Source organism: Heterodontus francisci, chromosome X (genome assembly GCF_036365525.1).
Source record: "Heterodontus francisci isolate sHetFra1 chromosome X, sHetFra1.hap1, whole genome shotgun sequence".
NCBI classification, from domain to species: Eukaryota; Metazoa; Chordata; class Chondrichthyes; order Heterodontiformes; family Heterodontidae; genus Heterodontus; species Heterodontus francisci.
Window position 1 is genome coordinate 5,711,072 of NC_090421.1, and position 27,051 is coordinate 5,738,122.

The window sequence follows — 27,051 nt, forward strand, 5'->3', positions numbered from 1 at the left end:
CTGACTACAATCTCCAACATTTTCTAGATTTAGTTCTGATTTCCTGTATTTATGATTTTAAAAAATGTTATCTCTAATTTCATTGTGTATATGTTGCAGATTACTGTTCTGTTGCTGCTTGCTTTGATGTCTTTGTACTGCTTGCTGTTTGGCAGTGGAATGTCACTCGTATATTAACAATTTAGCAACCCAGGACAAAGGCATTCAGCTCCGTCTAAGGGCTGATATGTCCCTCTTGTGATGTACCCAATGTATTGCATCCTTCGGTTTGTCATAGGGCTTGCTGGCTTGGTACTGCACCATTTTCGTTTAATGGGTAGTGGGCTGGCAGAGTGTGCCCACTGCCTGCCCATTTTTACCACCGTGAGGCCTGAGCCCTTTTCGAGGCTCGGCCTCATTTGCCAGGGCTAAACCTGACCTCTGAAATCGCTCACTGGCTGGGTTGTGCGGGAAATTGGCTGAGTTCCACACACAGCCATCCAACAGTCAGAGCTTGGTGGGTGTGCGCGGTGATGGGTGTGAGAGGGGATCCCGGCCAGGTGGCCTTGCACGGGCTTGCAGTGGGACCGAGGATTTTTTGGAGCCTAGGAAGAGTGACATCCAGTGGTCCCTTTAAGGCTGGCAGGCTAGGCTTCTCAAGGCCATTTGTACCTCAAAATTGGAATCGGGGTCCACTAAAACAAATTATCTGGTCATTGTCACACTGCTGTTTGTGGGAGCTTGCTGTGCGCAAATTGGCTGCCACATTCCCATCATTACAACAGTGACCACGCTTCAAAAGTACTTCATTGGCTGTAAAGCGCTTTGGGACATCCTGAGATTGTTAAAGGCGCTATAGAAATGCAGGTTCATTCGTTCCTTCCTAGTACATCATAGGTGGGAACTCCACCTCTCCAACTCAGGACCTCAACCAAGATGGCATCTGCAACACCAGCGTAAATGGGACCTGAAGTGTTTGCGTTGCTGCAACAAATGGTCAAGGGACTTTAGTTGTGGCAAATTGGAAAATGGGAAAAATATTAATGAAAGCTATGAGGTGAAATACTGCAACAAGCAAAAAGATGTAACTGTCCTCTCCAGGAGAACAGTTGCCTGCTCCTTGATTAATATAAGTTAAGTGAGGCAGAGAGATTGAAGTGAGCGTACCTTCAGTTATCTCGGCAGCAGTGTCTTCAGAAGCACAAGAGGTCGCTTTATTGGCACAGTGAGGTGGGGGAAGGGGTGTAGTTTTAGCCACGCTACTGGACGCCAATGGCGAATAGAGAGCTTGCACTACACGGAAAGAGAGCAACATGAAGCAACGTGAACTGATGTCCTACTCCTCTGAGAATCCAGTTGAATAGTTGGATTGCCAAGAGTGGGAGAACTTTGCAGTGGAAATATTTTGGAGCAGAAGTAAATCATAAAGTTTCATATGCTCCAGAGTAGTTTAGGGGGAAAAAAAATCCAAATGTACTGGAGATAGATTCCGAACATCGCTGCAATACCATCATTCTTAATGTTTTGGCACCAAGCCCGTGGTTACAGACTAGAAAAATGTGGGAAGTCTGGAAGAGTCTGTTTTCATAGATTTCTAGTTTTTGACAACCATGTCCATAAAAGTGCCCGTGGATGTATTGGTGAGCCAGCTAGCACAGGTGGTAGATGAGCAGGTTATCCTCCCAGTGGGATAGTGTGCCAACACCACCACCCCCCCATTGGTTTCATCAGTACTTTACTGTTCTGTGTGTCGTCATCCCCTGTAAATACTGACCTGTTCCTGGGGACCCCCTATAAATATATTATCTGGTCATTATCTCGTCCGCTGGCTGTGGGAGCTTGCTGTGTGCAAATTGGTTGCTGCATTTCCTACATTACTACAGTGACTACACTTCAAAAGTGTCGCTGCAAAGCACTTCGTGACATCCTGAGGTTGTGAAAGGTGCTATAGAAATGCAAGTTCTTTCTTTTTATTTCCTACTCCTAGGTCCTAAAGGCAGTCCTTGCTCCTTCTGCGGATGCTGCCAAACAGGCCCGGAGTATTCAAATGGAGAGGGCTGTCTCTTCTGGCTTCCGAGCCATTGGGACTGGTTTGCAAACACTATCTCATTGGCACCATTCGGACTGCTTTCCTGCAGACCAATGGCCATGTGGAGACGGTGCCCAGTCCTAGTGCCATAGCAGGAATGGGCACAAATTATGCTGGTTTCCCCTAGGACGGCGGCACATTCACGTCTATCCGTCAGATCCCACCTTCCACAAGTGGCTGTAGCGATACAGAGCCGAGCCATACACCTCCACAAAAGGTGCGACCAGGCCAGCTTCCAAAGGGGCTTGTAAAGGAATGCAACCCGCAGTGAACACCTTGGAGAAGCAGCAGCTGGCTTTAAAAGCTCACGCATCCCTGTCCCACTTTCTAAAAGATGGCGCCAGTTTTTAATTAGTGTACAGCAACAGAAGCAATGTGGTGGGACGTTGGCAGGTCCAGAAATCTGGTGACCGTGGGAACTCCCTGCTATTCTCTCAAGAATCCTCTCGGGGCCCAGTGACATGTTGGAAATCCTGTCCTATTCAGCACTAATCAGCTAGCTCATCAACAAATACAGAAAAAAAATGTAAAAGGCAGAATTCTCATCAAGATATCCAGCTCATGGAGCCCAGTAGGCCTAGGCCCAGCTCCAGATGGACAGGAATCTGTTGACCTTGAGGGGAAACAATTTGAAAGGCTGCACCCCTCTATAGTTATATGCTGGCAGCTCACGTTTTCTCCTTCATTTATATTGTTGCCCTCTTGCTTTTGTATGGGTGCTAGTGACCTCTGACACCTGTCCAAGTGGCCATTTTTGATATGTTAGGCTGGGCAATAAGTGCAATTGGACTATTCAATCAAGGGGGAGTATCACAGTCAGATCTCAGCCAGCGTCTGCACTTGCACAACCCCATCAAGGCCACGGGATAATGATCAGGAGCAGAAACACTGGCCTTTTTCCCTCCCCCTCATAAGCCTATGGACACTGAGGCCAACTGGAGTGCCACCACCACAACTTTGACTGAGATCAGTGAACTCTGTAGAAAAGGGAAGACTGAGAAGTGACCTGATGGGAGTCTTTAAGATTATGAAAGACCTTGATAGGGTAGACGTAGAGGAGATATTTCCACATACAGGTGAAACTGGAACCAGAGGTCATAAAAAAGACAATAACTAATAAATCCAATAGGGAATTCAAGAGAAACCTCTTTACCCAGAGAATGTGGAACTCATTAATACATGGAGTAGTTGAGGTGAATATTATAGATGGATTTAAGGGAAAGCTAGATGAGGGAGGAAGTAATAGAAGGATATGTTGATAGGATGAGATGAAAAGGGGTGGGAGGAGGCTTGTGTGGAGCATAAACACCAGCATGGACTAGTTGGGCCGAATGGCCTGTTTCTGTGCTGTACATTCTATATAATACTTTGCAACTCTAAATGGAACAGGACATCAAATCTCTGAAGTTCTTGGGGAGACCAACGGAGAAGAGATTTCTGTAAATAGTTGAAAATATTACGCAGTTAGCTGGTGATTGAATTTTGTTGATGATTGCTGGTGACTACAGTGTGAAATTGTGATGAAAAATGCCTTTCTCAAAACATTTCTGAACTTGACCCCAAGACATATAATAGGAATATTTCGTTTAAACTTTTCTAAAGGTTGATAGTGTATAGGAAATGACTTGTAAAAATGTTCTGCTTACAGCTAAAAGATTTTAAGATCCAATTTTGTTTTAAAATGGCCAAAAAAAGCTTCTTTGTACACATGTACTATGTGGCCTTTGGCAAGCTGATCTTTCCAAATATAATTTGCATGTTAGATTGATCTAAGGCCCCTGGATTTAAAAGCTGATAATGGAGAATGTATTTATTTCAAGTACAACAGATGCTAAGGATAGAACTCGTTTTGTTTCTTTCGAAAACTACGGAAAATTAACAAATATTTTCCTTGGAAGTAAAGACTTTGAGCAGCCTAATAGGAGTCTTCAAAATTATGAAAGGAAATCACAAAATTGAACTGGAGAACTCGACTGAGGTGAATGCCAGAGAAAGTGAGTTTACAAATGTGGGAGTAAGAGAACAGATAAAATCAGACAAGGTAATTCAAAGGGTCATTGAGTTGTGGACTATGTTATCGGGGAAGGACATAGAAGTGGACAATGTAAATGGGTTCAAGGGGCAATTAGATGGGGTTCAGGGGGGAGAAGGGATTGAGTGATACCTGCATAGATTATTTAACGTGACAGAGTGGAGATGGAATGAGGTTTACAAAGAGGCAGCCCCAGCCAACTCTGTAAATGGGCAGACTTGTAATCAATCATAAACCGATTCCAGAAGTTGTACACACCAGGTTCATGCTGGGAGCTTACTTCAATCTCTTCAGCAAACAGCAGTCGATGGGCTGAGACTGGGACAGAGACGGATGATGCTGTGGTGGTGGACCTAGGCAGTTTTGGTGAGGGTGTGAATATGTGTTCAGAAGCTCAGCTCAGGGTCAGGTAAGAGGCCAAGGTTGTGAACGGTCTGGTTTAGCCTCAGATAGCAGCCAAGGAGAGGAATGGAGCCAATGGTGAGCACACGGAACCTAAATGAAGGGCCAAAGCTCATTGTGTCGGACATCACCAAGGTTAACAAGAGTAGGGGAGTATCAGAGCGGTGTTCAAATGAAAATTGCCCCTCAGCTATTGGGGCCGTATCTATCCAAGGTAACAACCCTATTCTTTTTTCCTATGACAAATTGAAAATTAGTGATTATATGAGGCCAAGCTTAGGGTTTAAAAGCCTGTAAACTATGTAAATCAATAAGGGAAGGCTGAGGGAGGTGAACGTTCCACAGGTTTGAGGCCCTGAGAAAGAATGAGTTAGAATATCACACTGTGTAATAGTCTTGTACCCACCACATACAAAATAGCTCCAAAAATATGAATGCAAACAAAACCACCCACCTCTTCACCAAACCCAAAGGGAAGGATTAAAATAAGTGATAGTCATTATAGCACAGAAGGTGGCCATTTGGCCCATCAAATCCATGCTGGCAAAGAAGGTGACAAGTGAGCGTTTCCTTGAACCGCTGAAGATTTTCTAACCTTTCACCAGAATCAGAATCTTTGGCCACAAGAATCTGCACTGCACATAATAAGTGACTGTACAAACTCGAGGTATGACTTATTTGGAGCTTAGAAAAGAACAGGAGGCGAAAGTTCAGCACTTGATATGATCACAATGCACAGAACTGTGGCTGCGTTCCAGGAAAAAAAGCATCCTGCCCTCATCGAGTGGGATGCTGTCTGCGATTGTACTTGCCGAGCCTCATACAACATTAACTGATCCTGTGCGTCATCCGGTGAGTTGATAACAGTCTGTTTGTCTTGGGAATGTGGTCTCGATCACTGTCCTTAAAACTGGGAGTAAAGCCTCTGAACCTCTGGTTGGGATTCAGATGGCCTGGTTAGGGCATTGGATGAAGTGATGCTTCCACTGATAACGTGAGACAATGACAAGAATGGTTTGTACAAAGAAAGTCCTTCAGCCCATTGGCTTTCATCTTTCAGATTACCATCCCTGCTCTCTTCCCATTACAGAATCTAATTATTTTTTATATGTCCCCAGAGTCCTGTTCTCAATCACACTCCCTAACTCCCCATTCCAGCTGTTGTTCACCCTCTGTGTAAAGAAATACTACCTGCTGACTGTCCTAAACTTACCTTCCACCAATCTTGAATTCATGTCTCTTGTCCTGCTGCCTCATATTATTGTTTCAGTTTTTATCTTCTCTATCCCATTAAGTCTCCTGTGTAACTCTCTAAGATTCCCCTTGAGACTTCTCTTTTTGTCAAGAGCCCCAGCACGCCTAGTTGTTCCTCACTGATTGTCCTGCTAATGCTGAGCTTCAGCCTCACTTGCTCTCCTCCACACTGGCTTCATGGACCTCTTGTGTTGCAGTGACCAAAACATTCCCAGAAGAATGGAAAAGAAGGGAGAGAATTGGGGAATGGAAGTGGGGGCGGGGGGGGGGGGGGGGGGGTGGTAAAGGTACTCAGGGGGCAGTCATTCCTTGTAGAATGATACTTAACATGAGTCAACACCTTCAGGAGGGGAGAAAATTGGTGGGGCAAGTAGAAAGTTTTAATATGAATTGGTAAATTTGCTTTAAGGAAGATACTGTTTCAGTGCTGTATCTCTAAATAAACAATGAGAGAATTACCTTTGTTAGCCCCTCATCTGTGACTTGGGATTGACGTCTTGACTCTTGTTTGAATGAATGTTTCATGCGTTATTCCACAAAAAGCGTGGGCAAGCAGCTTGTTCCCAGACCTCTGAGTGTTGTTGGAGGAAAGCCATCAGAAGACACGCATCGGAAGCCTGGGACAGGATGTAACCCTGTTCCTCATCCTGTACCTGCCTTCCACTTCCATTGACTTCTGACCTTTCCACAATGGGTGTGTTGCTGGGTATGGTATTGTGGCAGCTGACACACACTAAGATGTAATGAATTGCCTTGGTTGAAATCTTTTCTGCTCCGAGATGTGGTCAATGAGGATTCTCATCACCATGGGCATTTGCACAGGAGCAAATTAATTTTTTCGTCTATCTAGAGTAGCACTTACTGGTTTTCCATAATGGTAACTGTATCTGCCAGACCATCCCAAATAATGAGCTTCCGCTTTGGTCTGTAAAGGGAAAGTCTGGTCTCCAGGCAATTGATATTTATAAATCTTATGAATCTCCTCCAGTATCTAATTCCTGGCACTGACACTTTATCGGTTCAGCTACAAAGGGAGAACAGACTTCGAACTGGAAACCTTCCAATGCTTGACTGTGACCTGCAGTCTTTTGTTTCAGATCCTGATGATAGGTGATGGCTGAAGGTACATGGAAACCTGGGAGTTCTCGGGCTTCAACAGAGTGGTAATTCCTGCAGAAAGCTCCACTGCAATTTAATCACTGGTTTAATGGAAATCTGAGCAACAGGGAGATGTACGGATTGATGGAGGGTGGAGAGGGACTCCAAGATTTCCCCATGTGCACCAAATGTCATGAAATTGTAATCTCGGTTGTAAAGCTGTTTAAGATTTTGTTACACAAACTGCAGAGAGAAAATCTTCCCCCACGGCTTCTCGGAAGTTTCATTTTGGAGGCAGAGGTGGGAGGTTACAGCTTCTGGGCGTAGTGGGCTAGATGGGCGGAATGGCTTTTGCTTATCTGTGCTTTTGTATTTTTAAAAAGCCTTGTTAGCTGAGGAGACTCCAATAAGTGGAAATAAAAAAGCCCTGACTTTGTTTCACAAGCCTTCAACACCTTCTGCACTCCTCCAATTCTGACCTCTTGAGCATCCCTGATTTTAATCACTCCACCATTGGTGGCCGTGCCTTCAGCTGCCTGGGCCCTAAGCTCTGGAATTCCCTCCCTAAATCTCTCCGCCCCTCTTTCCTCCTTGAAGAGGCTCCTTAAAACCTACCTCTTTGACCAAGCTTTTGGTCACCTACCCTAATATCTCCTTACGTGGCTTGGTGTCAAATTTTCTTTCATAACCCTGCTGTGAAGCACCTCGGGTATTTCGCTATATTCCGCTGTGCAAATACAAGTTGTTGTTATCTGGGTTGCCTCTGTCGTAGACATGACAGTTGAGGGTAAATGTAACAGCGATGTGCTCAAAGTGAGGAGCCACACTTGAAGGGAGCACGGGTTGGAGAAAGGGCTTTGACATGATGGTGCCAATTCTCTGAGCTGCAGCCCTGCCAAGTGAGGCTCCATGGTGGGGGGTCACTGAATAAAACCTTCTGATATTGCCATGCTGCTGCTGATTTCTCAGTGGCTGCTCTCAGTAAGTGGTGAACCTCAGGAGAACACAACTGAGGTTTGAGGTGGAGATGTGCTGTTGGGGGGGGGGGTGAGGTAAGGGCGGAGGTTGGGGGTGGGGGAGGGGCTGAAGGGGGATCTTAAAGATGCAGAGTCGCTGGGAGACAACTCTGTGACAAGGAAGCAGACAGAAGGGGGTTACGCGGGGAGGTGGGAAAGAGGAGTGCCCAGTCATAGAATCATAGAATGATACAACACAGAAGGAGGCCATTCGGCCCATTGTGCCTGTGCCGGCTCTTTGAAAGAACTCTCCAATTAATCCCACTCACTGCCCCCCCTCCACTCTTCCACCATAGCCCTGCAAATGTATTCAATTCCCTTTTGAGATTTACTATTGAATCTGTTTCCACCGCCCTTTCAAGCTGTGCATTCCCAATTATAACAACTTGCTGTGTAAAACAATGTTTCCTCATGTCGCCTCAGGCTCTTTTGCCAATCACCTTAAATCTGTGTCCTTTGGTTACCAGCCCACCTGCCAATAGAAATAGTTTCTCATACAGGCACCAAACTATAGGAAGGATGTGATTGCACTGGGGAGGGTGCAGAGGAGATTCACCAGGATGTTGCCTGGGCTGGAGCATTTCAGCTATGAAGAGAGACTGAAAAGGCTAGGGTTGTTTTCCTTAGAGCAGAGAAGGATGAGGGGAGATATGATTGAGGTATAGAAAATTATGAGGGGCATTGATAGGATAGATAGGAAGAAACTTTTTCCCTTAGCGGAAGGGTCAATAACCAGGGGGCATAGATTTAAGGTAAGGGGCAGGAGGTTTAGAGGGGATTTGAGGAAAAATGTTTTCACCCAGAGGGTGGTTGAAATCTGGAACACACTGCCTGAAGGGGTGGTAGAGGCAGGAACCCTCACAACATTTAAGAAGTATTTAGATGAGTACTTGAAACGCCATAACATACAAAGCTATGGGCCAAGTGCTGGAAAATGGGATTAGAATAGATAGGCGTTTGATGGCCAGCACAGACACAATGGGCCGAAGGACCTGTTTCTGTGCTGTATAACTCTATGACTCATTTACTCTTAGCAAAACCCTTCATGCTCTTGACATCTCTATTTAATCTCCCCTTAACCTTCTCTGCTCTAAGGAGACCACCCCTATTTTCCCTGGTCTCTCCACATAACTGAAGTCTTTTATCCCTGGTACCATTCTGGTAAATCTCCTCTGTACCTTCTCCAAGACCTCGAAATCCTTGCTAAAGTGTGGCTCCCAAGTCCTCACCATGTACACAATGGCGGAGAAACCATTAGCATCTCTGGGGTTGGTTCTTTTCACATCTGTACCAAGTAGAGCATAATAGCTCATGGTAGAGTGTCGCCCATACTTATACAGTCGTGAACGACTTGGCTGCTCTCCCTCTATACCCTGAAGACATTACAGAGCTGTGGAGAATGATAGTATAGTCTGGATCAAATAGAGCTGGCTGTTCTTCTCCAGTTCAAGTAATTGTTTGCAGGTTACAGTTTCCTCGAACAGAAGAAGCTGGCGAAAAACCTCACTATTGAATTTAAATACTCTCAGCATGTTGTCATCCTTTGTTCTTTGAAAACCCGTTTTGATTGATGGCTGTGTTATGAAATTCCGAGCCCCAGTCAATGCAATTGGAGGCTGAGGCTCCATATCCCAGCCAGTTAATAGCGAGCGTTGTTGACACCTGTTTGTGGGGAGGGGAACAGCAGCCCCCCTTCAGCCACATCTGGCACTGCGAAGTTTTGTTCTGCTGTGACCAGAGTGTTGGTGAATGCAGAGGCGGTCCTTGCGCCTGAAGTAAACTCCGCTCAGTTTTCCAGAGGGGAAGAAAAACATCTCCCTGGGAGCCCGAGCAGAGCCATAATCAGAGAACTGTATGGGCTGTGCTCTAAGTCTCGATTGCTGCGGAAAGGAGCTGTGTGGGTCCCCAGATGAATCTGCGAGGAGGAAAAAAGAAAAGATGAGGCTCACAAAGGTATTTCATAGCATCCTGTGACTTGTGTGTGTCATCTTGTGGAAGAGTGCGTTAGCTATTATTTATGAAGCTCTTCCACTGTGGCTCTGCCCTGCATTCCTACAGTCTTTTGTACAGTAAGACAAGTTATACATCCTGTTAGAATAACTAGGTTCTGATTTTGTTGCCCTGCCGGGCTTGTTTTTAATTGAAACCATTGCTGAGAACGTACATGCTTTTCTGTTTTTTAATATATGGCAAGGCGGGGAGGGCAAAGGTCAAGTAACTGTAATTGTTTTCTGGTAACACATGAGTTGTTAATGTTTTATTTACGAGAATTTAACCTTGAGGAGCCAACAAAAAAAAAAGGACTGAAAGTGACATGCAAAAGGGAGAAAGCCAACATGCTGCTTTTGGAAGCTGATGGGAATTTTAAAGGGACACTGCCCTCGTAAAAAAAAAAATCTCTTGCTATTGTTTTCGGGACAAAGCAGAGCTTTTAATGCAGTGGTGTCACATGCAAGTGACAGGATGATACCACTCAGTTTGTGTCAAGTGTCTGGCAAAACTTGCAAGTTTTTATGAGGAAGGCGCTCCTTTAAGACGCCCATTTCTATCAGTTGGCCAAAGCGTTTCAGATTTTGATTGTGTTACCTGAGGAAGCCGTTCAGACCAGTAGAATTGAAGAACTTATGATAGGACCTGCATGGCTAATAATATCTACTGGCGCTGGGAATGGAGCGACACTTGGTAGAATAATGGGAGAGAGCTCGGAATTCTGTGATACTAACCCAAGGAAACATTGTACCAAAAAATAGGAAAAGCTGCACTTTGCTTTGTGCTGGCTGTCCAGAGAGCTTATTATCCAGGGACTCCTCATGCACATTGAATAGAAAAGTAACAATGTGTGTGCTGGCCAGTGCAGTCTGAGATCTGATTATGCAGAGAATGCTTTTCTGGCTGCAGTCACTGAGCTCCTCAAATCTTCCTGGAATGCACTGCCTCCGATGTCAAAGAAAAGGCCACGTACTTATAATATATTCAAAGTCTTATGGGTACTAATGTACTGCTTTGTTAGGTGGCACTATTTGACAATCTTCAGGAATTCCTCTTTTTATCACATTTTGTACCCAAAGTATTCAGTCTTGCCAGGTTGCAGCGTTGCTGCCCTGTGACCTTGATGCCCTCTATGTTAACGGAGCCAGTCCAGGTTCTGTAATATGCTGGGGCAATGAGAGATTGACCCCCATGTACAATGCAAGGGGCAGCTGGACAGCACCAGAGCATTGGACGTTCAACTGAGCAGACACAAGCTTGCACTTATGCAAATGTTTGAAAGACGCAATTTGTGCCTCCATTGCTGGCACCGCAGTTTCCCCACTGAAGTCTTCAGGAAGCTGCCTTGCTAACCTCTGAGCATTCAAACTGTACATGGGCAGAAAACTACACGACTGGCGGTGCTGCTGCCTCAAGAGGTGGTGGGGTCGATACCTCCATTAGCTGTGTCTCGACGGAGAGAAGACGTTGCACCTTGTTCCTGGCGTCGTGGGGGGGGGGGGAGCTGATTAAATATGGAGTCGCAGATCTTTGTGGGTTTTACAATTGACACTAACAGGTATCATTGCTCCTGGCAAACCAGAGGAGGCTTGGATTTATGAGGAAAAGATGGAACTGTGTGTGTCTGTGTCTGTGTTTTGCCTGACCTCTATGGCCACATTGCTGTGAATAGACACATCCTGAGGTCAAGCATAGGTCAATTGCTGGCGATCTTCCACTGTAGATGGGCAGCTGCCTATAAATCACCAGCTCGCAGACGTTGGAAATCTGAAATAAAGACAGAAAGTGCTGGAAATCCTCAGCAGGTCAGGCAGCATCTGTGGAGAGAGAAACAGAGTTAACATTTCAGGTCAGTGACCCTTCATCAGAACTGGCAAAAGAAATGATGCTGCCTGACCTGCTGAGTATTTCCAGCATTTTCTATCTATCGCTTCTTCTCCATGTTGACAGCAGGAAATGACTGGCTTTCCTTTTTCTTTACTTTCAATACCTTTTTTTTAAAAGCAGGACACCGAACTTTGGGTGCAGTGATGCTGAAATGAAACACCTGAAGTTAGGACAGGCGTGCTTCAAAACTTTTATCTGTATTCAGCAGCAACAATTTGCATTTATATAGCGCCTTGAACATAGTAAAACATCCCAGGCTCTTCACAGGAGCATAATCAAACAAAATTAGACACCAAGTCACATAAGGAGATATTAGGGCAATTGACCAAATGCTTGGTCAAAGAGGTACATTTTAGGAGTGTCTTAAAGGAGGAGAGACAGGTAGAGAGACAGAGAGGTGGACATTTGACGAGGTTTAGGGAGGGAATTCCAGAGCTTTTGGGGCCTAAGAAGCTGAAGGCGCGGTCACCAATGATGGAGTGATTAAAATCGGAGATGCTCAGGAGGCCAGAATTGGAGGAGTGCAGAGATCTCGGAGGGTTGTGGGGCTGGAGATAGGAATATCAGAAATAGGAGCAAGAGTAGGCCATTCGGCCCGTCGAGCCTGCTCCGCCATTCAAACAGATCATGGCTGATCATCTACCTCTATGCCATTTTTTCCACTATCCCTTGATTTCACTAGTATCCAGACATCTATCGATTTCTGTCTTGAACATGCTCAATGATTGAGCTTCCACAGCCCTCTGGGGTAGAGAATTTCACAGATTCACCACCCTCTGAGTAAAGAAACCCCTCCTCTTCTCAGTCTTAAAAGGCCTGCCCCTTATTACAGAGATAAGAAGGGGGCGAGGCCAAGGAGGGATTTGAAAGCAAGGAAGAGCATTTTAAAATCAATGTGTTGCTTCAGCGAGAGCTAATGTAAGTATTCTAGCCCATCTCTCGTGTCACAGGGAGCCAGAGCCAAGTGTAGACCTCAGGTGAAGCTGGGTTCGAACTTGGAGGATAATCAGACCAGAGCTGCAGAGGTAATTCAATCTCCATTTTAAAGTCTCCTAATTTTTGTATTTCCAATCTAAACCTCTAAGTCCACATTTGTGATGGAGACATCTTGTACAAATTTGTCACACTGCAAGGACACCGTCCTTGCAGTGGTGGCACTGCAGCACCTCCACTGTTGGGATGGTGTCATTACAGTGTGACAGGTTTACATAGCCAGTTTCCATAGTAAATATAGGAAGATGTAAAGAAAAAAATTGATGGGAAGTGCACACAGTCACAAATTTTATATCTCATTATGGAGCATCGGCAGCAATTTAGCTTCATCTTGGTACTGTGCATGTATTTGTTGTCAATTGCCTGAGTTGATTTCACTTTTAAGCACAGAAATAGTTTATTTGAAACTGTTCTCATTTAACCATACTGGACTGCAGCTGAAATGGGAAGTAATGTTGTTCCCAAATAACAGTGCAAAGAGATTTGTGCAGCTTCTGCCAGACACTGGGGTTCACAGTGAACTAACCACCTAGGTCAGAGTGCAGCCTGAGCCTCTCAGCCAGTTTTAATGATGAACTTTGCCAAGCACTAATTTTGAAATTCAGATTTTTCTCTTGTGTTCAAGTGGGACTCGGTGATAAAGCATTGAGCTAAAACTCATGCAGAAGACTGGCAATTAACCCATGTACTGAGAGTTTTCAAGGGCCGCAGAAGCATACTGTATGTCCTGAAAGATTTGCATTTATATAGCGCCTTTCATAACCACAGGACATCCCACTTTACAGACAATAAATTACTTTTGAAGTGTAGTCACTGTTGTAATGTAGGAAACTTGGCAGCCAATTTGCACACAGCAAGATCCCACAAACAGCGATGTGATAATGATCAGATAATCTGTTTTTGTGATTTAATTGAGCAATAAATATTGGCCAGGACACCGGGAAGAACTCCTCTGCTCCTCTTCGATATCCACCTGAGAGGGCAGATGGGGCCTCGATTTAACGTCTCATCCGAAAGACAGTACCTTTGGCAGGGCAGCACTCTCTCAGTACTGCACTGGAGTGTCAGCCTAGATTTTTGTGTTCAAGTCAAGTACTGTTGCAACGTATGGAGAATCAAACACTGCACAACACAAAGGAGACGTGCACATACTACGTCACAGTCCTGAAGTAACCTCAGAACCCGGGGCCTGCAAACGCTCTGGCTGAAGTCCGTGCAATTAAGAGTTACTTTTCCTGTTCCCTCCTTTCCTTTACTTTAATAGGGGCGGGTAAAGTTGTGGGCAACCAGTTCTGCCGATTTGTGAGCACGGTCCCTATAATTTTATATTCAGTATAACCATTTAAATAAGAATGTAGGCCCAGGCTTCTCCTGAATGTTCAACGGTACTGGTTCCACAGGGTTTAGTCACCCAAATGCCACTCTTCATATGAGTCTAATTATTCTCGGCAATCTTGTGGCGACTTAACGCTCTGTGCAATCCTGGCTTTTCCCAGTGTCTACACATTCGTACTTTCTTAGTCACTGGACAGGAATCAGGGGCAGGAACCCAAGCCTGTTCATTCCACCACCCCCAACACCTTCCCCTAACTTGGGAATGCTGAACCCAATTTGTACCTCACTGCTGATTGGCCCAGCTGATACTGGTCGACTTAATCCAGACCAGGACCCGGGTTTGATTTCACCCCAAACTGAAAGGATGAAAACCTCTGACTGCTGGTTTGTAAGGGGCTTGCTCAGAGAGGCCACAAGGCGTGGGAAATGGAAAAGTGCTACACTGGTGCAATGGGGGACGCTCTTGTGAGGTTGGGAGTGAGGCTTATTCTTGGAGTGGAATAGGGTAGAGGTAGCTTCACTCTGCATCTAAGCCATGTGGGAGTGCTTGATGCTGGCAACATGTGCCTGATATAGAAAGAGTCCCAGCTCTAACATTCCTCGCTGGAGAAAATTCGCAAACCATGGAATGAAAAAAGTGGCTCGCAAACCATTTTTCATTTCATAGAATCATCGAATGATGCAGCACAGAGGGAGGCCATTCAGCCCTTTGTACCCCTCCCGGCTCTTTGGGCAAGCTATTCATTAATCTCACGCCCCTGCTCTTTTCCCATAGCCCCTCAATTAAGAAAGACGGTGCCCCCTTTAAGTTGCCCTGTTGTAAAATAAAACGTTTCCAAATAAATCTTTTTTTTCATCACAGCATGTTTCCAACTGTTCTGCGCGGGAGCCAGATTAGTTTTCTTTCTAAAAAAACCTGCGGAAAATCAGCTCCACTCTTGAGAACAGTGGAGTTCAGGGTAATACAGATTTAAACATGTGTGACTCAACATCCTGTCAAAGGGCTACACACTCCCCTTTCTAATGAGTCACATATGCAACACAAGTGTTCAATAAAATCAATATTTAACGAAGCTCTGGGTGTTCATAAAAATGTTTCTATAAAGAAATGTTTCTCAGCTTAAGGATTTTAATTGTTGACTAAAATTATGTGCCTTCATCTGCTGAAATACAACTGGATCTAATATCCTCGGTGGAACTGAGACACTTCAGATTGAGACAAGATAAAAATGTAAAAGATTTTCAGGACTTGAAACATCACTGCTTTAGCATCAGAGGCAGTAAAACCTCACGAGCTCCGTTTCGCTGTCTTGGAGCGGCAGACAGGGTGAAACCTCCTCTGATAATTTACATTTTTATTTTATATAGTGGGGAAGGACACCGACTATTTCGAAGCATTGAATAATATTTGTCAGGCTGCCTGTCCAAGGGAGAGGCTGCCCGTCGTGTTCCAAGCTTAGCTGTTTCCCAGTTCACTGAAAGCAGGATGTAGTATTCCACAGGTCAAGCAGCTGTCAGCTGAACTGATGGCAGTCTCTTGGCTAACCGACTTTAACTCTTAACGTTGCACGACCATTTTAGGTGGCATCATCAGAATGGCCCCTAGTACCTGAGCCAACCATAACTTTAGAGAGAGAACAGTTTTGCTAAACTGATCTTGCTTTAATTGATATTAGTCATCAGGCTGAGTCTTAATCTTTTGTTTTTTTACATTTTACATATTCAGATAAAACAATCACACACTCCAGGCATCCAGTGCACAATCTAGATTAACTGCAGTTCAGGGCTGAGAGAGGTGCTTTATTGTTGTTAATGTTATTGTTCCCAATGAGGCCCTGTCTGCTGGTTCAGGTGGATATAAAAGATTCTGGTCAACATGATACCAGAACTGAGAGGTTAGAACTATCAGGGAAGACTGAATAGGCCAGGGCTTTTTTCTCTAGAAAATAGACGGCTGAGAGCTGACCTGATAGAGGCCTTCAAGATTATGAAAGGATTTGGTAGGGTAGACGCAGAGGAGATGTTTACACTTGCAGACAAGACCAGAACTAGGGGCCATAAATTTAAGATATTCACTAATAAATCTAATAGGGAATTCAGGAGAAACTTCTTTGCCCAGAGAGTGAGAATGTGGAACTCGCTACCACAGGGAGTGGTTGAGGCGATTCTTATAGATTCATTTAAGGGGAAGCTAGATAAGCACATGAGCGAGTAAGGGATATATGTTGATAGGGTGAGATGAAGAGGAGTGGGAGGAGGCTTGTATGGAGCATGAACACTGGCATGGAGCAGACGGGCTGAATGGCCTGTTTCTGTGCTGCAAATACTTTGTAACTTTGTGGGCAGCACACCTGAGAAAATGAGTGCTGAATTCTCCAGCACTCACTCTGATGAGCAGCAAAATAACCCTTTACCTCTAAAGTATGTCATATTTGCTCAAAGAGCTCCTGTCACTATTGAGGCTGGTACAGAGCTCCTCTGATGCCCATTACACCCACTAATGGGACTAGCTAACGACAGGTAATGTGGAGCATGTGGAATAAGGCACCTCCGTTCTCTGGAACAGATGGGGAATTTTGCCCAGTGTGGGTCAATGATCAAATCAATGGTATTTGGCGCACAACCCAGTACACATTAGCTCATAGACTTAGTGTGGACTTGCTAGTAGCGCTTAAAGCATGAAACGTATCGGCACGGAGGGAAAACCGTTTGCAGCTCTGCTTATGTGGAGCCATTGGTGTGTGTCTGTTGGTTCTGGCAAACACTGTGCCATGAGGATTAAGCTTTTTGTTTTGGTAATTTGGTGAGTCAGGAGTATCATTCTATGCCTCGCCTTCTCACTTGGTGAGAATGAGCTTTGACTGTAGCTGTTTTTGACAGATGTGTTCATGGGCCATGACAATTGCTGCACTCGCCCTGATTCAACTCAGCCAAAGCTGTGTGTTATTGAAAACTCCAAGCGAAGTGGCATTAACCCTACAGCTGTTCCGACCACATTTAAAACATTCAAAACTCTGTCTAACCCTCTCTGACTGGTCTTTAAAAAGGCGAGAAAAAAGTATATTAAAAAATTCTGACAAAGGCCAAGAAAAAATCACCACTAAGGAATAACTGATAATTCCCTCTCAATCTTTGCTTTTCGTGCTGTAAAATATAATTGATTTCTGCCCCTTTGTTTGGTAATGAAGTTTGTCCTGAACAATCTAAATTCCCCGTAACAATGGAAGTGTAAATACCTCTTCAAGAATTTACCAGCCTGGAACGGATTAAAACAGTTTGTCACCAGCGTCTGTCAGACAGGGTAAAGGTCGCATCTCTTTTGAGTTTTAAACATGTGCTGAGCAGACAATGTAGATTTTCGAGATGAAAATTTGGTTTTATTTATGTGAGGTAATTGCTCATGGTTCCCAGTAGAGTTTGAGGTCTGGCAGGCCTAGCAATAAATTGGAGAGAGAGATTAACCCTCATTGTTATTAGAGCCACAGGATGCCTTCTCATTTGTCTGTATTGGTTACATGTAAGAACACCCCCTATTGCGAATTGAATTTGCTAATATAACAGAGATATAGAAAAGAATGTGGAGTGAAAAGAAGGTCCAATCTCGTTTAACATCTTGGAACTCCAGCTAACTGACTCGACAGGATTTCACTAAAGTTAGCTGACCTTGTCTGCTGTTGCTCATGGTAATCTGGGGTCTGGTTCTGCTGTCCTGTGGCTTAACTCGCACCAAGTCCCGTTCCCCTCTCACCCCTGTGCTCGCTGACCTGCACTGGCTCCCGGTCAAGCAATGTCTTGATTTGAAATTCTCATCCTTGTTTTTCAAATCCTTCCATGGCGTTGCCCCCTCCCTATCTCTGTAATCTCCTCCAGCCCCACGACTCTCTGAGAGCTCTGCGCTCCTCTTAATTCTGGCCTCTTCGTATCCCCGATTTTAATCACTCCAACATTAACGGCTGTGCCTTTGGCTGCCTGGGTCCTAAACTCTGGAATTCCCTCCCTAAACCGCCCCGCCTCTCTCTCGCTCTCTCCTCCTTTAAGATGCTTCTTAAAACCGACCTCTTTGACCAAGCTTTTGGTCATCTATCCCAATGTCTCCTTATGTGGCTCGGTGTCTAATTTTGTTTGGTATCCCTCCTGTAAAGCACTTGGGACGTTTATTACGTTAAAGGTGCTGTATAAATAGAAATTGTTGTCACTGATATGCTTTAACTTCAAATAGCACTCAGGATTAACCTTTTCATTTGCTGCCATTGATTGGTCAGCCAGGACCCAGGGTTGAAAGCTGGTCCCCATTCATCTTGATGGTAGTTGGCTGGAGATAGCCTCATCAAGTCCATTACCCGAGCAAGGTTACTTCTGGCTGTGAGACCTGACATTGGCAAGTCTTTGCAAGTGTTTTTGAACAGAAAACGATGCAAATATCCCCTCAGGTGGAGAGGGCAGTAATTTTTTTTTTAACACTTTCTCCTCCATCCTCTCAGCCTTGTGCTTTCAAAGACAACAGCAGAAGGCGTGTTGTGGCAGCAGCAATTGCTTGAATCTTTGTGATCAGACACCATCCCACCTCAAGCTATTTTGAATGAGCTCGTCCAAGGTCCTAATATTGACCTGGAATTCTGTGCTCCAAATGCAATGCTGACTATCAACCCACAGACATGGAAGCCAATTCACTGAAGACTCGATCAATCCACTTCCAACTTTTACTTGTATATGAGGCAAGAGCTCTGTTATATAAAGTGTTGGGATGGGAATGCTGGTTTTTGCCAAATACACAAAAGAAACAGTGATGAAAAACTGATTATTACAAGTCAGTCAGTGTGCATTCCCGCTGTCTTTTTGTGCACTATGGCAATTCTTGTGACACAAACAAACCAGTCTCCGAAGGTCATTGACATTAATGCTCAGGAAGAAAACAACTTTCAGGGACAATTTCACCCGAACCATCCTTTGTTTTGCTGAGGATTCCTACTAACATGTGACGATCTGGTTAAAGGGTTAACGAAAGATAAATTTACAACAAAGTGATTGAAATCCCTACGAGTCCTAACAGAATGGGGACGAATTGATGCTTCGTTGGTATTGACTTCCTCCAGGGCTTTGATGACGGGTGACCTGTAAGGATAATACTAGAATGGAGTAACTAGTAATGTTGGAATTCTGCTCCATTGAAGTTTTGATCACAAGGGTAAGGCGATGTTTTAATGAGGCGCTGTGCTTTTAAATTCCCTTTGACAATCTGGGTTTAATAGACTTTAGGTCTTCTCCTAACTGCTCAGGCAACTAATTTTGTACATATTTCCAAATTGCTTTCTGAAGTCTCAATTGACACAAAATCTTTTACTGTTTACGAAGGAGGCAAAAGTACCGTGATATCAGGATGCTGCCAGTCAAAACAAAACAAAAGGAGATCCTTCAGCATTCAGTCCCATTCTTGAGGCAGTCTGCAATCATCCACTATTGCACATATCCATTTGGATGGTTAGTCCTTTAAAGAGCAGCCAGGAAAAAAACTGTGTGTGTAGTTTGCAGTGATTAGGAATGACTGCACTATTCTCTAAACAGTACAATAACAAGGGGTTGAGTAAACCACAACAGCTGGTAGTGATCAGGGCCTAGCAACTATTGGAAGAACTGACGTATTCGCCCCTTTTTTCCTTCCAAGTACTCCTCCTCTGTTAATTTCCTGCTGTCTTCCCATCGTGGTCTGCTTCGCTCAGCAGCGGAGGCCTCTTCAGTTTGAGGCTTCCCATCGGAATATTGCTATGCGGGAGAAGTATTTGGTGCATCAAAACAAAACTGCATTCTAGTGGTTTGACCAAACCCTTGGCAGAAATAACTGACATTTCGAGAGACAACGGGGGTTAGATATTATAATGGAGAATGGACACGTGGGAGAAAACTGAGGCAATTGGATCCAAAAAAAAAGTGGATTGTGAGATTCCACTTTACAGTATCAGGGAGCGACTTGGTTTAACAGAAGTGCAAATTTTGAGCCAATGTGATTTATATCTTCATTTATCAATTAAAATAAGGTTTTACATTCTTTTTAACATGTTTTCTCCTGAAACCTAGTAACTAAGTCAATAATATACGGGGCTACGGGGCAATGGGACTAACTGGATTGCTCTACGGAGAGCTGGTATAGACTTGATGGGCTGATTGGCCTCCTTCTGTGCTGTCATGACTATATAGCGAACTTGTTTGAATACTGCATTGTTGTGAATAGGGAAAAATAGGCATTGAAAAGTAGCTCTCCTTGAAGACTAATATCTCTGTTCTGTACAATTTCTGAGGCTGAGCTGGACTGTCAGGGCAATGCAGAGGGAACTTTTATCACCTATTCCTGGGAATGACTGGGGAGTGCTTTATGCTGACAGACACTAACTGCACAAAGCGGAAACTATTCCATTCCTTCAGCACCAACATCTCCTTTTAAAGAGCAAAATAAACCCCCAGCTCAACTTAAAATTTCTATTCATTTAAAAAAAAATTCCCTTCCCCCCCTTTCCTGACTGTTGCTGGGTAAAGATCCACTGGCACTCATTGTGAAACTGAACTTCAGTGAATTGGTCATTTGCACGTCGACACTGGAATAATGACAAAACAAAATTGTTGTACGAACCCAGCTGATTCACTAATATCCTTCAGAGAAAGGGGCTGGGACCCTTGCCTGACCTGGCCTACATGTAATTCCAGTTCCAAACTACATAGTTCAATTTAATGCCTTCAGAAGTGGCCCAGCAAGCCACTCCATTGTCAAAGGCAATCACGATGGATAATCCGCCACCGCCTTCTCAGGACAACTGGGGAGGGGCAATAAATGCGGCCGTCCCAGTGTTGCCCAAATCGTGAGATCAATTTAGCTAAAAAGTTATAAACCACTGAATGAAGCTTTCCAAAGCCTGAAAGTAAGTTCACTTCTATGTAATGCTGTGTAAATGGAAGTTAACTTGACTGTCCCCACTGTCTGGATCAAGTCTGTAGCTTTAACACACTGGGATGCAGTCAGCACTATGGGGCACCATTAAACATCAACACTCTTTGATGCTATTTATCTGCATTCAGGCTGTTGGCTTACAAATATAATTTCACTGCAGTTGGATTTATTAAATCTGATGCTGTCAATCTTGATCTAGCAAATCCTTTCTCATTGTAAATTCCAGCTGGTGATTTTCTGATCAATGTAGATTCTTTACCTGATTTAAATTTACTTCATCCTTATCAAATTATGTATTTTTTTAAGCTTTATCAAATAATGGCAGTTAGATTTGAGTACAGCACTCCCCAGCTTGGGATGTGTTCTATCCCATCCAATTTCAATGTGGAAATCATCTGAACTTCTTAAATATGTCAAAAATCCTCTGAGCTCTCCCCTTTTGTACCTCCTAAGCTCCACTCTTTTGGCCTCAGCACTTTTTCTCCCCACTATATAAAATTGAGACTTGTTGAGGTTTCTCCGACTCTACCTCATTCTTCCCAAGACTTGACATTCCTCACTGCCATTGCTCCTCCCAAATAACCATTCTTGTCATCTTCTCCCCTTCACGATTATGTAGCCTATCATCCGGATTTCTCAAAACTAAAATGTCAGTTTTCCCCCAAATCATCTCCCCACCCCGCCCCACTTTTCTCCCTTCCTCTTGTCAAGGGCACCAACTCATGCTAAGCTCTAGTAGCCCCCAAGTACCTGGACCAAGTAACCATCCTTCAGCTGTGGGTCTAGATGGTGGATCTTAGCACTCAAGCGTAGCAAGTGTTGCAGCTGAACACAATCCTGGCCTTGCTCGACACCGATACACACCACCTTTCCAGCAGGAGTCACTGCATAGTGCTCAGGAGTAGGAACCCCCCCCCAACCCCGGGAATTATGTTTTTTTTCAATACTGAGACTCATTGTAGCAATCCTACTGTCGCCCTGGCAGGGATAAGCTACCTAGGCACCGATGAAACCCGAGCCCGTCTGGGTCACGTGGCTCACTAACAAAGTGGAATTACCCACTAAGCCACTGAGAGACACTTGGCCTAGGGTGGCATATCAGTGGTTGGCAAAGGCTGAAGCCTTTCATATTTCACAATGCCAGCTTTCACAATGCCAGTGGGCGTTGTGGCACCTGATAAACATGTTAGAGCAATTAAACCTCGCTTTGCTGAAGCAACCGTTTCGCAATATGAATGTAAGTCATATCCTGCGACCTGTGCTCCAGTCTTTTTTCCTGTTTGGTTAGAGATGCAATCTTAATTATTGACGAAAAGAAAGACTTGTATTTATATAGTGCCTTTCACATCCCAAAGCACTTTACAGCCAATGAAGTACTTTTGAAGTGTAGTCACTTTTGTAATGTAGGAAATGTGGCAGCCAATTTGCGCACAGCAAGATCCCAAAAACAGCAATGTGATAATGACCAGATCATCCGTTTTTGTGATGTTGATTGCGGGATAAATATTGGCCCCAGGACACCGGGGAGAACTCCCCTGCTCTTCTTCAAAATAGCACCATGGGATCTTTTACATCTACTTGAGAAGGCAGACAGGGCGTCAACTTAACATCTCCTCCCGAGAGAGAGCATCTCCGATGGCACAGCACTCCCTCAGTGCTGTACTGTGGTGTCAGCCTAGCTTTTTGTGCTGTAGTTCCCAAAGAGGGATTTAAAACCCACAACTTTCTGATTCAGAGGTGAGAGTGGTACCCATTGATTCACAGAGGTCTTCTACTGACGGCACCTCTGATTGATATCAGCCTTACAGACCCAATGGTGATTTGGAGTGAGCAGTTAGTTGTCACCAGTGCCAAGAATGGACCGGAAAATGCATTTAACCTCTTCCCTTCCCCTCAACCACACACATAATTAAACTAACAAACCAATGCCAAGATTTCAATGGTATTCTCAAATCTTGGCATTTGCAACCTGCATTTGAACTGCTCAAGCCTTATTTTGGTGGGCAACCTCTTGATTAGTACCTTGCAATCACAGCCAGTGCTCCATCACTGTCGAGCTATTGATGAGTGGGTGAATATTGCTCTGTTCTGCAGGCCCTCTCAATCTTCATCCGAATTTGTAACTAATGTGGCGGGTGGGGAGGGAAACTAAAATTTGCAAAGCGGTGGGGGGTAGATATCGTGGATGAAGTCGGTAGATTTTGACCTTGAGTGACAGCGTGACACCAGGTGGTGGCAGCTGAGGGACAATAACTGACCTCAGTGCCTCAGAGTTACTGCTGATTGGTTGCTGGGAAACCTGTGCAGACATGAGGTTAAGGAGGGGGCTTAACGGAGTGCCTCCTCTTTCCCCCCCACGGTTGAATAACTTCCCAATGATTGACCTCACACATAGAGTGACTGGGGCGTGTGGGGGGGAGGGAGTGGTGGAGATCAGTGAGTTTGAATCTGTGCCTTCGTGGTGGCTGGGAGGGGAGCATAAAGTGAAAAGGTAAGCGCGATGCAAACCTAAATGCAGTAAGCCACACGGTACCGAATCTGATGTACAGCATTCATTGAGTAAAGGATACCAATTCACTCAGATCTAATATTTCTGTGCCACCCAGCACTGGGAAGGTTTTGCGCTCTACCTAGCTGGGAATTAAAACTGCTCGCCACATGAAAAAGTGGCTGTTTGATCCTCTCGGCCTGATTAACTGGTGTAACTGCGGGGAGGGTGGACATAGCTACCATCAATCTTCCATTGAGCGGAACAAACATGCACCAATGTGTAATTTCCATTGCCACCCATATAAGACAGTCAGCAATAAATCCAATAGGTGAATTCAGGAGAAACGTCTTTCCCTAGAGAATGGTGAGAATGTGGGACTCACTACCACAGGGTGAGGTGAATAGTATCGATGCATTTAAGGGGAAGCTGGATAAACACATGAGGGAGAAAGGAATAGAAGGATATGGTGATAGGGTGAGATGAAGAGAGCTGGGAGGAGGCTCAAGTGGAGCATAAACATGGACCTGATGGGCCGAATGGCCTGTTTCTGTGCTGTTAATACTTTGCCATGTGAAAGTGCCTTCGATTTCAACATAGAAAAATTGGAACAGATGGTGTATTCGGAGCTTAGGAGGAACGAGTTCTAGACGTGAGGCTCAACACAAGAGTTAACAGCACAATAAGGAACAGAGGCTAAAGCTGAACATTCTGCGTCCTCAGGTTTTCAAAGGAATGAGAGGAGCTTACCACAAGGCCCTCTGTGCAATACTGTGTAAAATTGAATAAGAGCCCTGCCGCATGGCTACCTTTCTTTTTAAAAAGCTGGCAACAGCATTCGTAAAATTGTTTGTCCGTCAAAAGTAACGCAGCTCGAGTAAAATTACTGGCAGGGTCTCCAACTTGATATTTGATAACCAGAAAGGATTAAATTGTAGCTCAAGCATTTAATCTGTCCGCTAATTAATGTCAATTTGAAGTGGTTCCAAGAATGTGGGAGAGCATTCGGAGCAGGCAGCAAAATAACGAAACAAGTTCTGTACTGTTCACTTTCAATACCATATACAGTACTCACTTCATTTTAGTTCAAAAGGCAAATGCTCACGATGGTAAAGTTCAAAGGTCACCTGCCTCTGTGCAGTCGTTACTTATTGCTCGTGCAAGGCGGGAGACGCGCGAAACACTGGTAAATGCCATTCAGTCGAGGGAATGGGGGTGCTGTGCTGCTGAGTGGCAGAACTTGGGGCCGCACCTATGGCACCTTGCCCAAGTGGCTCTCCTTCCTGTGTAAACCCAGCCAGCAAGTTGTCAGCAGACTATTGGACTCAACCCAATACCTGCATGTGCACTTTACAGCAAGGGTCACTGCATGGGGATTATCCTCCCCCCCCCCCCCCCCCCCCACCAACTTACCCCCCTGTGGCAGTGAGGTCAATTGTAGCCCCCTTTACATTTTTGCCCACAAAAGTAATTGGGATTTATTGCACCTTTAAATTCAGTTGGCAAGTTATTATTTCTTTTTTTAAACAATAAAAGTGTAAAAGCCAATGTTATAAAAATGCCCCGCCTCCCGTCACTGTCTGTGTTAAATGGCACGCCAAGTAATCTTTACTGTTTGTGCTTGTTTCGAGTGTCAAAAGATACTGTGTCTTTTTCTTCATTGTCCCCTCGTTGCCTGATGGTGCTGATTCCTGTTGGGACGCGATTCCCTTGGTTAGTTGTTCTCTGCTATCGTGCCCAAGTGGCCATTTTTCAAGTGCGAGGATAGATGATGAATGTTAACAGGCTGTTTAGTTATGGGGAGATATGACAACCTATCCTGATCCATGGACCTGCACTTCCCAACAGGATCACAATGGGAGCGGGAACCGTGCATGAATGTGCTATAACATTCGATGTGCCTGCAACCGTGGCTCAATTGGTAGCCTCTGAGCCTCCTCTGAGTCGGAAGGTTCCAGGTTTAAGTCCCACTCCAGAGACTTTAGCACAAAAGTCTAGGCTAACACTGTTGTGTCAGTATTGATGGAGTGCGGTGCTGTCTTTCAGATGATGTGTTCAACTGAAGAAGAGCAGGGGAGTTCTCCCCAGTGTCCTGACCAATATTTATCACTCAATCAACATCACAGAAACAGACGATCTGGTCATTATCACATTGCCGTTTGTGGGATCTTGCTGTGTGCAAATTCGCTGCCGTGTTTCCTACATGACAACAGTAATGACACTGCAACGTACTTTAGTGGTTGTAAAGGGCTTTGAGGCATCCAGTGGTCGTGAAAGGCTCTATATAAATGCAAGACTTTTTAATAGCACCCGCTGTGACTTTGACCATGATGCATTATTCACCTTGGAAACCTTTGTCTTTACCAATATAAAGCTTACAGTGCAATGGTCGGACTCGGTGAGGGAGAAAGTTGTCTTGAGCAATAATGAATCGGCAGCCCATTTTACACCCGCACCATGTACATCAGTTATCCCCAATGTAAAAGCCAAGCGCACGACTCAAAATGACTGGACCGCTTGCAGATGCCCCGAGTATAGGTAGGTGGTAGGGAAATATAGGGACAGGTGGGGATGTGGTAGGAATATGGGATTAGTGTAGGATTAGTATATATGGGTGGTTGATGGTCGGCACAGACTCGGTGGGCCGAAGGGCCTGTTTCAGTGCTGTATCTCTAAACTAAACTAAACTGTTGCTTTTTTGACACACATTAATCTACACAGCACACTTCTCGTCTTCTGCTCACCAACCCTCCTTGTGACGCGCACACGCAGGCATCTGGTGGTGACTTCAGAGATTCCACACTGAGCTGCTGAGCTGTTTTCAGTACCGGAAGGGGACAGGCCACACGCATTTCAATTCATTTCTTTGTACAAAGTGCAGCACAGGCAATCCGGGGAGGCCTTAGGATAATGGAGCTGGCCCCACAGTGCCGTGTCAGCCTCGGGCTGCCTGTCACAGGATGTGTGAAGTCTGTTTGGTTGCTGCCTGGCTGATGGGGACAACCGTTGCATCTTCGAAGGAGCACACTGGCATTTTGTTTGTAGTTTGTCCACTGCCAATGGATCAGTGATGGCCATCTTCAGAGGTTGTGGAGAAGTCTGTCACCATTAAGATTATAAGAACATAAGAAATGGGAGCAGGAGGAGGCCATTCGGCCCCTCGAGCCTGCTCTGCCACCCAATAAAATCATGGCTGATCTTCTACTTTAACTCCACTTTCCCATCTGATCCCCATATCCCTTGATTCCCTTAGTATCCAAACATCTATTGTTCTCAATCTTGAACATACTCAATGTCTGAGTCGGGGTCGAGAATTCCGAAGATTTACCAGCCATCTGAGTGAAGGAATTTCTCCTCATCTCAGTCCAAAATGGCCGACCCTTCAGCCTGTGCAAGGACACCGAGGTCCCTCTGAGTACCATTTCCCAGCCTCTCAGCTTTTAAAAAATATTCTGACCTGAGGAAGAAATAGAACGACCCAAGCCTGCTGACTCAGTCAAACCATGAGGGACAAGGGTCAAGGGTTGAAGTTCATGGCAGACCATTAATCCT

The 27,051-nt window shown here is 44.8% G+C and overlaps 1 protein-coding gene across 4 annotated transcripts in view; it reads left to right on the plus strand.

The window, feature by feature from the left end:
• The first annotated feature begins 4,560 nt into the window (after positions 1 to 4,560).
• LOC137358700 (tensin-2-like) overlaps positions 4,561 to 27,051 on the plus strand; it is a 236,442-nt gene continuing 213,951 nt past the window's right edge. For 2 of the 4 annotated variants that reach the window (XM_068024922.1, XM_068024923.1), the window contains exon 1: positions 9,610 to 9,823. In XM_068024922.1, coding sequence (XP_067881023.1) covers positions 9,725 to 9,823 — 99 coding nt within the window. In that variant the 5' untranslated portion in view covers positions 9,610 to 9,724. Of the gene's footprint in view, positions 5,355 to 9,609; positions 9,824 to 27,051 lie in introns of those variants that run through there. The other 2 variants (XM_068024925.1, XM_068024926.1) reach the window with 2 other exon arrangements.